This window comes from Protobothrops mucrosquamatus, unplaced genomic scaffold (assembly GCF_001527695.2).
Source record: "Protobothrops mucrosquamatus isolate PMUCROS unplaced genomic scaffold, P.Mucros_1.0 scaffold76, whole genome shotgun sequence".
Classification (NCBI taxonomy): Eukaryota; Metazoa; Chordata; class Lepidosauria; order Squamata; family Viperidae; genus Protobothrops; species Protobothrops mucrosquamatus.
The window spans coordinates 452,590-465,021 of record NW_015386453.1 but is presented as its reverse complement, the minus strand read 5'-3'; the positions used below and the strand labels follow the sequence as shown (position 1 = coordinate 465,021).

Sequence of the window (12,432 nt, the reverse complement as noted above, 5' to 3'; positions counted from 1 at the left end):
TGCTGTGATCATTAACTGAAGCACCACATATCGTTAAGCACAACATCATATGACCATAACTTGCGACTTTCTGCTGGCTTCCCCACTGACTTTTCTTGTCGGAACCTGGCAGTGAAAGTCACAAATAGTGATCATAGGATGTTGTGCTTAATGACCCAAAAGACACTGCAGTGATCATAAATATATTCCAATTGCAAAGCAGCCAGACCACAATCACATGATTGCTGGAATGCTGCAATTTTCGAGACTGATTGTAAGCCTACTTTTTCAGCGCCGTCATAACTTTGAACAGTCGGCGAAGAAGGCAGTCAGTAAGTAAGGACTATCTGTATAGGGACTTGTGAGATTCGTTCAATGAAAGAATTTGTGCAACAGATTAATTGTAGTTCTCCATGGCTGAATTGGCCAGTCTATAATGTGAGAGAAAGGTACAGTAAATAGTACAAAAATACAGTATTGGTGGGTTGCTGCTAAGGGAGTGCAAAATGTTCCACAGAGCCGCCATTCTGAGAAGAAAGTGACTGCTTGCAAGTGCAAAATGGCTGGTTTCAAGCATTATGAGGAGTGTTCTGAGTTCAAAACGGTGTTGGTACAGTCTTGATCTCTGTGATTTTTTTAAAAAACCTTTGTTCATCCAGATTCATGTAGCCTTTTTTCTCTTTCTTGCAGTGTGGAAGGAGACCCTCCAGGAAGCGAAACAGGAACTATAGTGGACAGTGTGGGCAGTCAGCCGTACCGATGTATCCCTGAGGTGACCAAGGTTGAGCACTATGATTTAGTGCCATCTTCCTCCTCTTCTGTCTGTCATGCTCCGTCACCAGGTCTTCCGTGGGCCCAGCGAGCTCGGCTACAGCCAGCCAGCGTGGCGTTGAGGAAGCAGGAAGAGGAGGATAGCAAACGATCAGCACTATCAGACAGCTATGAGCTCTCAACGGATCTTCAGGACAAAAAGGTATCTGGTCATAGATTGTGCTGAGCTTTGCTTCTGGGGTTCCTGATGTGCAGGAATAAGATCCTGTGGCTTGCTTGAAGTCCAGTGAGTCAGCATTAATGTGGGGCATTTTGGGAGTTGTCTGAAGGCTGCAGTAAAGGATTTTGTAGATTGAGTCAGTGTGGGAACTATCTATGAAATAGGAAAACATGGTCCCACAAAAGCCCTTTAAAAGAATAAAGATCCAATATCTGTAAATTGGAAGGGCAGACAAAGGCAGAAACCCTAAGAAAGAGTGCTTAATACTAGAGCATATGCTTTGCACATGAAGAGTTTTGTAGGTCAATGTTTTTCAACTTTGGCAACTTCAAAATGTCTGGACTTCAACTCCCAGAATTCCCCAGCCAACAAGTTGAAGTCCAGGCAGCTTAAAGTTGCCAAGGCTGAGAAGCACTGACCTACAAACCTTCCATGTGCAAAGCACATGCTCTAGTATTAACGTATAATATTATGCATCATAATATATAATAGTTGCCAAGGTTGAGAAACATTGCTGTAGGTCAATCCCCAGCACCTCCAGTTAAAAAACAAGTGAGGGAAAGCCTGTGCCTGAGGACCTGAAGACATAATACTCAAGAGCCATCCCTACACCAATAGGCTGCTTCGGATTGAGCTTGCTTCATGTATTTCTTTGGAGGCAATTGACAATATCTTGTGGCTCCTTTTGCTCTGAGAAAACCCAGCGTGATATCTTGCTCAGATCCCAGCTTTTTTGGCTGTTTGGCTTGTTCTTAGCTTCATGTTCCGATTTTCCTATTCTCCTCACTCATCTCCCTCTTGTCTTTTCCGAATCCTTTCTGCCTATTGATACCCATCATAGGTGGAGATGCTGGAGCGGAAGTATGGGGGCTATTTCTTGAGCCGGCGGGCAGCTCGTACAATTCAAACAGCCTTTCGCCAGTACCGCATGAACAAAAAGTTTGAGCGTCTAAGAAGTTCGGCATCAGAGAGCCGTATGTCACGGCGCATCATCCTGTCCAACATGCGGATGCAATATTCGTTTGAGGAATATGACAAGGCCCAGAATGCCCCTTACTTTGAAGGCAAACCTGCCTCTCTGGATGAGGGCTCCATGGCTACTGCTCGACCTCACCTGCTGGATCATGGCCTTCCCTACGGTGGCTCCTGCCGGGCTGGCTTGGACGGTGCCTCCCTGCATTCCTCTTCTGGAGGCTTCTGCAATGACATCACGGAGCTGGAGGATTCCTTCTCCAAGCAGGTAGTTTTCCCTGAAACTCTAAAATTCTTTGCCCAAATGAGACCTTTTTGTCTTCTCCAGCTTGATTGATGCTTCTTCAGACCTTCCCAAAACCTCATTGTTTCTCTGCTATCAAAGTATCTTCTGCTGCCCCCTGAACTAAGCCAATGCATAGAAGGGGACCCCCAGCCTGTGGGTCTCATGTTTGGCCTGAAGGGCCTTTTCCTTATGCTGCATCTAGGCTCTTTAATCTACATAGAAGAGAGGCAGAGGATGGGCAAAACTGCTCTATTTCATCATGGTCCATGTTTCCACTTCAAAGTAGGCTCAGTTGAAGCTGGCAAAGCTGTTGTTTTCATTTGTTTTTGCACCTCCACTTCACCCACATCTTCCCCCCCCCAGGCAAAGCAGCAAGAATTCATTTGTTTATAACCCCACAGGGCAAGCAAAGGGAACCTTGTGTCCTCACAAATCTTCTGCCCCTAATCAGGATGAGCTGTTTTAGAAAAGATAATCCCATTTGGGATTGCATTGGAAGCTGAAACATTTCTTGATTTTTGCCTTGATATTACTTGAGTTTTCAGTTGTAGTGGTTTTTACTTTGTAAGCCTCTTTCAGAAAAAAAAATGGAAAAAAATGTTGGAAAACTAATGAGTACAACGCCAAGGCTCACTGGTTTGTTGGTTTTGAATATGTTACAATCATAATTCTTATGATTGTTTCACCCTCTTATTAGCAGCAAGAATAATTGTTTTGTATATACAGAGACAAGCTATAAAAAATGGGTCATGACTTAGCAAATCCCTCGTTGGAATTTCACTTCTACTCCGAAATTCTATTTTACTGACTCTTCCTAGGAACCGCAACTAATTCATACACAGTAGATACTCCTCAGAGAATTAATGCCGTATTTCTGTTGTGGAATGCAAAAGTACAGGGATAACCAATCAAGTTCAGCATCAAATAATTAACATACTTTAGTGTTATTAAAGTTATGTTTATAGACCGGTTAATAATCCGAGTTCCTTTTATTACCATTTATGTTAGTTTCTGCTGTTTCACCATGTTAGAACCTCTATGTGTTCTGCCCAGGATTAGAACCTCCCAAAGCTTTTTGTACCATGTTTGGGTTGCAAAAACCCGGATGACCATTAAATGGCAGGGAAGAGTTATATCTAGGGGTTGTCTGAGTTTTGCATCCAGGGATTCCTTGGCACAGAAAACAGCCTCTTGAGTCTCATTTAAAAAGCACTGATCTTTAGCCTTGGCAAATGAGTAACAAGATGGACAATTTTTCTGACACGACAACGAAGAGATGATAATGGGGCCTAATACTTCTCCCTCAAAATGACTTCTCATATAATGTATAACAACTACCGTACTTTATGGTACCTACTGATCTGGAAGCAATCTCTACTCACTCCAAGTCGTAGACTGTTCGGAAGCCTGAAATACTGTGTACCAAATAAGTAAGTTCAGGTAAATTCATAGGTGTCTTTTGTGTTTTTGAATATTTGAATGGAAAATATTTCCATTCTCACTTCATCGTATTATGCTGAATCTTGCAGCCGATAGTAATGAAACTTAAAGGGGTTCACATTAGCTTCTTTCTCTTGGGTTGCCATTCTGTGTTCCAGACTTACTCATGGAAAGCAACAGCACGAACAGACATTGCACTGCAGATGACTCCCCCCCCCCAATAGCACTGAAGGAAATGTCAAACAAAGTCCTTGCAAATAGGAGAGATTGTATGAAAACCTTGTATGGAATCCTATTTTGATTTTTTCCCAGTTAATGGAAGAAAAACAATATCACAGCAGTACTGAAGGAACTTAGTGTGAATAAAACTATTAACTGCATCTTGCCTATAAATCATGCTTTGGATCACTTGTGTTCACAGATTTCATTTCAATACATCAATACTATAATGAGCTTGATACTATAACAATTCTGCATTCTGCATTGGTAACTTACTTGTCTTCTCACTGTTGCAGTACCATATGTTTCATAAAAGATTATTTAAATGGGAGTTCATTAATTAAAATAAGGTACAGGATTGATTTAATTAGTAGAGGATTGTTCCCCCCCCTTCTTTCTCACAATACGTACTGAGCCCCTGTCAGCCTTGCGAGGTAGTCCAGTTAAGAAGCACACCCCAAAGTATTAGATCTATCCTTAGGATAAGGTTACATTAATAGAATCTTGCAAATCTGAAAGCACATCCATCCCTCCTCTTTTTTACAGTCAGAGAAATTAGGGAGGCTCCCTTCTGAGACATTTGCTATGTCCCCATTCCTTCTGCAAACTCAGCTGCATCTTATCTGACTGTTGTCCAGTCTGTGGCTCTTCCTCCAGTCTCCCGCACCATTACAGTGCCAAAGAGAAACTGCCCTGGCTGACCTCCTTTTCTGCCTCTCCATAGGTGAAGTCCTTGGCAGAATCGATTGATGAAGCCTTAAACTGCCACCCACTTGGCCAGGAGGGAGTACCTGGTGGCCCCACTTTGGAAAAAAGTGAATCCAAGGAGCAGCAGGGTGACAGTGCTGCCACTTCATTCAGTGATGTCACACTCTATCTGGACGAAGGCGCTCCCACGTCACCCCTCTCTCTGGAGCGCCCCCCCAGCACTGAGCCCCCAGAGCCTGCTCCGGGAGTGCCCCTCCCACCACCCCCACGGCCGGAGTACTGGGGGGTGCCCCAGCGGGAGGACAGCCGGGAGAATGGGGGCGGGAGCCGGCGCAGCACACCTTGCATGGAATGCCGGGACTACCGCCTTCGGGGCGCTCACCTGCCCTTGCTCACAATTGAGCCTCCCAGTGACAGCTCAGTGGATCTGAGCGACCGTTCTGATCGGGGTTCACTCAATCGGGGGCTCATCTATGAGCAAGATGGCTGCAGCCCCCATGGCACTCTCAAACATCCTGGCGGGCCTGCCCGCTCCCCACACCCACACCGCCATTATCATCCCGAGCAAAGCCAGCCTCCTCCACCTTTGCCCATCCCACCCCCTCAGGCCCCCGGCCGCCTGCCTCCGCCTCCTCCGCCGGACAACTCAGATGGCGACAACGACAGCCTCAACAGCACCACCAACTCCAATGAGACCATCAACTGCAGCTCAGGATCCTCCTCACGGGACAGCCTGCGTGACCCGCCGCCACCTGCCCCAACCACCACCACAACTGTTGGGGGGCCCTGCAAGCAGACCTACCAGCGTGAGACGCGGCATAGCTGGGACTCTCCTGCCTTCAACAATGACGTGGTGCAGCGCCGCCAGTACCGAATCGGCCTCAACCTTTTCAACAAGTATGACTGGTGTGGGCAGAGCGCTATGAGGGAAACAGTAGTTTAAACATGTTCAGCAGAAGGCTGTGTTAGGCTCCAGAGCTGGTCTGGCTTTACAGGCATCAGAGATCCAGCTGGATTTAGCATGGGTGGGGTGGTGGGGATGATTTTGAGTAGCTCTTTGACTTGACGACAGAGGTGCTATGTCAGCTTTGAGTGTTTTGTTTTCACTTTTGTTTTTTTGCTATTTACATCTATCATCTTTTCTCAGAGGGCTCCAAGTGACATGCTGTACATATGGCTAATTTCATCTCCTGTGAGTTAGATTGGAATGAAAAAGAATGGCTGGCCAGTGAGCTCAGGGGTCAAGGGGAGACTTGAATTTGGATTTGGTGCAAGCCCAGTCTTTATCACCAAGGATGCATTGGTTATATCCCCATGTCCAACTGTCTTACAGAACTGCTGTGGCCTTCTCTTTGGAGGTCCTTCTGCCTATTGTAACTTCCAAATTGCTCTCCAAAAGATAGGCAGTACAGGAAGAATCTTTTCTTTGTATAGTCTGGATCACCAATGGAGTATAAGAATAACACACAAAGAGCAGAATTTAATGGTTTGGGCATCTTCTGAATGAAATGTGGTCTACAAGAAATAAACAGGTCACGTTATAGAAGGATTTCTGCTGGTAAAAAATTGGATATTTTATGGAGTTTTAAAAACATGGGTACCCACAGTATATGTTGGGCAACAATTCTTAATCTTCACACATGCAGCCTTCTATTTCTGAAGGTTTTCCTAGAGACACACAGTAGACAACCTGAAGGATGGTTATTTCAGCAATTCTGGTTTCTAAAAATCTGATTCCCTTTCCTTCTCAGAATGGTTTTGAATTAGCTTCTCTCGTCCCCAAATTTTGAAACATGAGATTTTAATCCTAAATATATAGCGTTTCCTCCTCTTTACCTATTTCTACTGCTACCTTTTGCTACCTTAAAAAAACAACAACAACATGGGCTTTGCTATACCAAACTTAAGCAAGTGAATTTTTTCCCAGCCTGATGGTGTGAGATAAATGATAAGGGGAGAGTTTCATCTTTTTAAAGGACAGGACCATTGCCAGTCTGAAGGTGAAGACCTCCCCTAATACCTTTCTGTGCCCCTTTTGCTTTGACTTGGCTTTTCCCCAGCAATTCCATTTGGGCGGCTGCTTCCTACGGTGTCTATCAGGTCTTTAGGTCAAAGTAAAAGAGATGGTGGAAGGCTTAGGTTTTAGCTACCTCTGGTCCTTAGAGCTTTAATTGCTACTGAGCCAGACAGCATCTTTTTCACTGGCAGGAAGCAGGCTCTTGGGGGCTGGGAAGCCCGCCCGTCACATCACATTAACCAGCTGGAATCATGACTCACATTGAAGCCTGGGGCAATGTGCCAGGGTAGGAAATCTCTGTGCCCTTCCTCCTGGAGGCGATCCTTGAGCATTTATTTCTGTGTGCATCCTTCAATCTGGCAAATTGAGGAATTAGTCTGGTCCATGATAGGGCCTTTTGGTACCAAAGGCAGGAAATCTAAACCTCCCCGAGACTTATACACAGATTAATAGATGCGGACAATGGTCTGTGAGGTTCTCTGCTCTAAAACCTGTAATCGTGAGCAAAAGCTGCTCATGCCCACAAGTCTAAGCTCACTGCCTCCTGTTGCTTATCTCTTCTCAGCTCAGAGAATTATGTTCTCTGTTTTGGAGTTCTAGGGTTTTAACAGTACCAAGTGGGACATGCAATCCCTGGAGCACCTTTAATTTAATGCCTCATACTTGTCCCTTAAAATATTACATTCTGGGCAATCAAAAAAAAAGAATCTGGTAAGGTATGGCTTGGTGGCGCTTGACTGCTCTCCACTTAATTTCTTGTGGATACAGAAATTCCTTGTCTGCCCCTGCCCCCCTCCCCAACCACTGACCTCTTTTCAAAAATCTCAAGCATGTGTTTTGGAGAAACAGAGAATGAAAAGGGTGATGCTGACATCTTGTGGCTGTAAGGGAGCTTGGTTGGTGGTAGAATAGACTTCCGGAAGAACAGACTTTAAAAAGATGTTGAATATTTCTGCCTCCTGAGGGCTTCACTGCTCCTTATCAGCTAAGTTACTGAGGCTTCGAGATATCAGATCACAAGCATGGCTGAACAACTTGCCCCCCATTCCATTTTTTCCAAGCCTCCCTCCCTTTTCTATAGGATCATACTGTGAATATTCAGTGGCAAATGGCAATGTTCAGCCTTACAATCTTTCCTTCCTTATTATTTAAGGCTTTAGAACAGGGGTCTTAAAGCTTGGCCCTTTTATGATTTGTGGACTTCAACTCCCAGAATTCCTCAGCCAGTGTGCCTGGCTGAGGAATTCTGGGAGTTGAAGTCCACAAGTCATAAAAGGGCCAAGTTTGAAGACCCCTGCTTTAGAAAACCAATCTCTCACCCCAAGTGGAAATGGGGGTTTAAAGAATGCCCCTACTTTCTCAAGTGATATCATTAATTATACTAAAAAAATATCATTAGTCTATCTAGCAAGCCATCTGAACAGTCCATTTATTTGAAATATTAATACTCTTCTCTTTGACCCAAGTCAGTGGAGGCTACTTCGTGACTTTCATAGATTCTGGATTTTAGATCCCATCTTCTCCAGCCCTCTGGTTAGCAGCAGCATCTGGAAGGCAGTAGGTGTAAATGGGATGGCTTAATTCCCACCTCACCTACATCTTCTCCCCAGCTCTTTCTTATACCATGTGTAAGTAAGCACACCTGAAGGCTCATCAATCTGTTGCCAACTATGGCAATGAAACCTCATATGTCAACTTGGTGGGGCTTTCTGTTGCTGCTTTAAAGGAGGAATCTCTGGTTCTGCATAATCTCATTTCATAATCTCCTTAGTTCAAGGAGAGAAGCAAGCTAGAACTAAGGAGAAACTTCCTGACAGAACAATTAACCAATGGAACAACCTACCTCCAGAAGCGGTGAATGCTCCAACACTGGAAGTTTTTAAGAAGAGACTGGACAGCCATTTGTCCGAAATGGTGTAGGGTTTCCTGCCTGAGCAGGGGGTTGGACTCGATGACCTCCAAGGTCCCTTCCAACTTTATTATTATTATTATAAATCTAATTCAGTCTTGGACCTGGTAATGTGACCGATGGAATTCAGGGAAGGGATCAAAATGAACGAAAACTCATTAACTCTCTATAATGTTTAGCAAACTGCAATAAATATAACTAACATTCCATAACTAAGGGCGCTTTCACTAGCTTTCTTATTCTCCCAGATAAATGATACAAAACTATATCAGGCTGGGCATTCAGGATACTTTCATAATGAATATCTAGAATTTTAATATACAGTAGAGACAAAGTTATAGTGTTTTTTTTGGAAACAGAAGCTTATTTGGAAAAGGGTCAGTGTTTCTTCTCTAATAAAAGAGATGGAAGGAAAATGGGTTTGGGACAAAAGCAACTTCAGGCAAGCATGAATACATGAATTCTTCTCATCCCACTGGCAGGAAACCAGAAAAGGGGATCCAGTATTTAATTGAGAGAGGCTTCTTGTCAGATACGCCGGTGGGCGTGGCCCGGTTTATCCTGGAGCGGAAGGGGCTGAGCCGGCAGATGATTGGAGAATTTCTTGGCAACCGGCAGAAGCAGTTCAACCGAGATGTACTTGAGTAAGGAGATCTACACATTTTTCCTTCCCATTGTCACAATTTTGTTTCGTGCAGTCCACCCGGACCCTAAGCCTTATGTAAGCCTTGCTTGTTTTTAATATTAACTTGCTGTTTTCATGCTATTGAAGACAAGAGAGCTTTTGTAGAGAATGACTTTAGATTATATAAAACATTTGGCCTTTAGAAAAGAAGACATATTACTTATTCTTAGATATTTTTAAAAGATGTCTGTTGGAAGAGAGAAATGAACAAATTTTACAAGAAAGCAACAATTTAAACATCATCAAAGAAGTAATCATGCTTGCAGAGTTTCTCTTTCTGAATGGTCTCTAGAAGAATCAGCTACTAATTTGGGATGTAGTGCATTTTGTGCTGAGAGAAATAGTTAAATAAAGTGATCCATTATTTTCTTTCTTATCCTACAAACTGCTCTTAAAAATTGTGAAGGGATTTCTAAGAGTTTCTTCAAATTAAGCCTTACTGTTTATATGAGCATTTTAAAGGAAGTATACGGACTTGGAAATGAAGATGGACAGAGGAAGGAATATCCTCATATGTTTGTGTTTGTGTGTGCGCGTGTCTGTGCGTGCACGCCTTCAAATCATTGTAGACACCTGGTGACTACCTGGACAAGTCCCTACAGTTTTCTTGGCAGGGTTTTTTGGAAGTGATGTGCATTGCCTCCTTCCTAGGGCTGAGAGAATGACTAGCTCAAGGTCACTCAACTCATTTTGTGTCTAAGGTGGGATAACAGCTCATGGTCTCCTGGTGCTCAACCTTATTCATACTGAACTAATCTGTCTCTTTTCCTTCCCTGTATTTTTCTGCTTCATAGCTGTGTTGTAGATGAGATGGACTTCTCCAGCATGGACCTGGATGATGCCCTGAGAAAGTTCCAGTCACACATTCGGGTGCAAGGTGAGGCCCAGAAGGTGGAGCGTCTCATTGAGGCCTTCAGGTATGTTGAAGGTGGAACCATCTTTCCACAGTTTCCTTTAGCATTTGGAAGTATGAGAGGAGAGATTAGTCTAGAAAACAGACCACAGGCAATAGAAATGTATGGCTTTGTCCAAAAATCCCTGTGAACTTTATTGTCTATGACCATGTTTGACAGCAGCTTCTGCAGCAAATCATATCCTCAAGTTAGCACGTGTGATGGTGGCATCATGTAAATCAGTGACTCCCAACCTTTTCTATACCCCGCACCCCTAGAACGCTTCTGATATATTATTGCACCCCTTACAAAAGATCAAAACAACAGCAACAAATTATGCATATACACTATAATTTTGAAAAGCCATGTTTTCATACCCCCTGGAATATTGTCAAGCACCCCCAGGGGTTGGGAACCCCTGATGTAAATGCTATGATTGCAGTATGTTCTTGTGTCCCAATGTCTGATGCAACTCCCTAATTTATATTGTTTGCATAATATCATCATGTATGTTTAGTCATTTGTGTCCTTTGTCCTTCTTAGCAAACATTCATGATGCTGGATATATCAGTGGAAGTTGTAATTCCAATACCTTGGATCAAATTTTGTTCTTCAACTATCATTCCTGTAGATTTCTTGTTGAGCTTATGCTAGCCTGTTGATATATTCTGCTAATCTGTTCTTTCCAATATCAGGCTGGCTGAAGATGTTGGTTTGCTAATAATGAAAGGGAATATTTGTGTATTGATTCTTGTGCATAGGTTTTAGAGACAATAAAACATTGGACAAGTCTCCTAGGTATGCAGGCTTATTTCCACAGTGTATAAAACATGTTGTGATGTGTTTAATATGTCTGTCTGTCTGCCTGTGTCCACTGGCATCAGTCTCATCCACTCAGTCCATTTATCAGAGTAGAATGCGAATGTATGAGCCTGACAAAACCATCTACTCTCACACTGAAAGGATGCTCACATTAAAAAAAAAACAGCAGTCTTTTTTCTATTGTAGAGAAAGACAATGCACCACAGGCCAGCGTGTGATAAGATTTCCAGCCATTCATCTTGAATAAGTGAAGTAATTTGTCAGGCTTAAGGTGAAGAACTTAGTCTTTAAGAATACCATAGCATGTCTTATTTCTTTTGCTACCACCAGCTGCACTTTTATGAAATAATTGCAGGACTGGAGAATTTATTTTAAGAAGCAGAGATCAAGAGAATTGGACAGAATAATGAGGTGTAGTTCACATGGGAAAGCATGTTCAGAAATGGAGCTTAACCCCCTAAATACTGGGAGCAGCCTTGAGAATATGAGCTTCCTCTCTATGGACCAGTCCCTCCCTCCTCATTTGTCTTACTTGCCTTGCATTCACAATTAGTGAAACGCCTTCACAAAATCTACCCCTTTTTAAAATATTGCTAGAATTTCCTTCTTCAGTGGAAAATATGAAGTCAGGTTTTGAAGTGACTCTGGAATTCCTGGTTAAGTTAAATCAAAATGCTGCAGATATAAAAGCACAATTTGTTACAAGTCTGTTGTTAGTAATCTCCATTTTCCTTCACCTCATAGATAGTCAGTATTCATTTCTAACTAATGGTTGCATGGTTTACCAGGCACTGGTGTTTCAGCATTGTTTCAGCCACTCATAGTTTCCCTGAGATGGGTGGCATATAAATTTAACAAATTACCAATTAATATTTGAATATATTAATACATGAATCAGTTGGTAAGGCTGTATTAATCAGATTAATCAAAAGATTCATAATCTAAATTTTCAGTCGATTAGCATTACAGAAATGGATTTTATATGTTAAAACCGATAAATAGGTTAATATGCCCATATATTTACCTGCAAATTCATGGCTAAAGGTTTATTTAGATATTCAAATAGTATCTATGACCAATATTTTTTAATGGTGGGCTATGGCTTGAGCCCAATGTACCGTTCATGAGAACTGAGAAGTGTGTTTCCATCTGAATTGTTTGCTTCTTTGTTATAACTTCAACCCCATTTCTTCCAGCCAGCGCTACTGTGTATGCAATGCCCCATTGGTGCGCCAGTTTCGGAACCCTGACACCATCTTCATCTTAGCTTTTGCCATCATCCTTCTCAACACTGACATGTATAGCCCCAGTGTCAAAGCAGAGAGGAAGATGAAGCTGGATGACTTCATCAAAAACCTGCGGGGTAAGTAAGAATCCTCTTTTTTTTAAAAAAAAAGTCTCTGGAACTCCCAACATCTTTGCTGCTGTTGCTTCTTTCCTTTTCTTTTGATTCCCATGCAGAATATATGTCATTCACTGCTCTTTTCAGTCTCTACTTATGTGTAATTCTG

General features: G+C 42.8%; 1 protein-coding gene across 1 annotated transcript in view; it reads left to right on the top strand.

Moving 5' to 3' along the window:
* The window catches only part of IQSEC2 (IQ motif and Sec7 domain 2), a 139,787-nt gene that overhangs the window by 118,861 nt on the left and 8,494 nt on the right, over positions 1–12,432 (top strand). The window contains exons 4-9 of the mRNA XM_015812209.1: positions 670–952; positions 1,812–2,210; positions 4,612–5,492; positions 9,004–9,165; positions 10,001–10,123; positions 12,118–12,284. Coding sequence (XP_015667695.1) covers positions 670–952; positions 1,812–2,210; positions 4,612–5,492; positions 9,004–9,165; positions 10,001–10,123; positions 12,118–12,284 — 2,015 coding nt within the window. The remainder of the gene's footprint in view (positions 1–669; positions 953–1,811; positions 2,211–4,611; positions 5,493–9,003; positions 9,166–10,000; positions 10,124–12,117; positions 12,285–12,432) is intronic.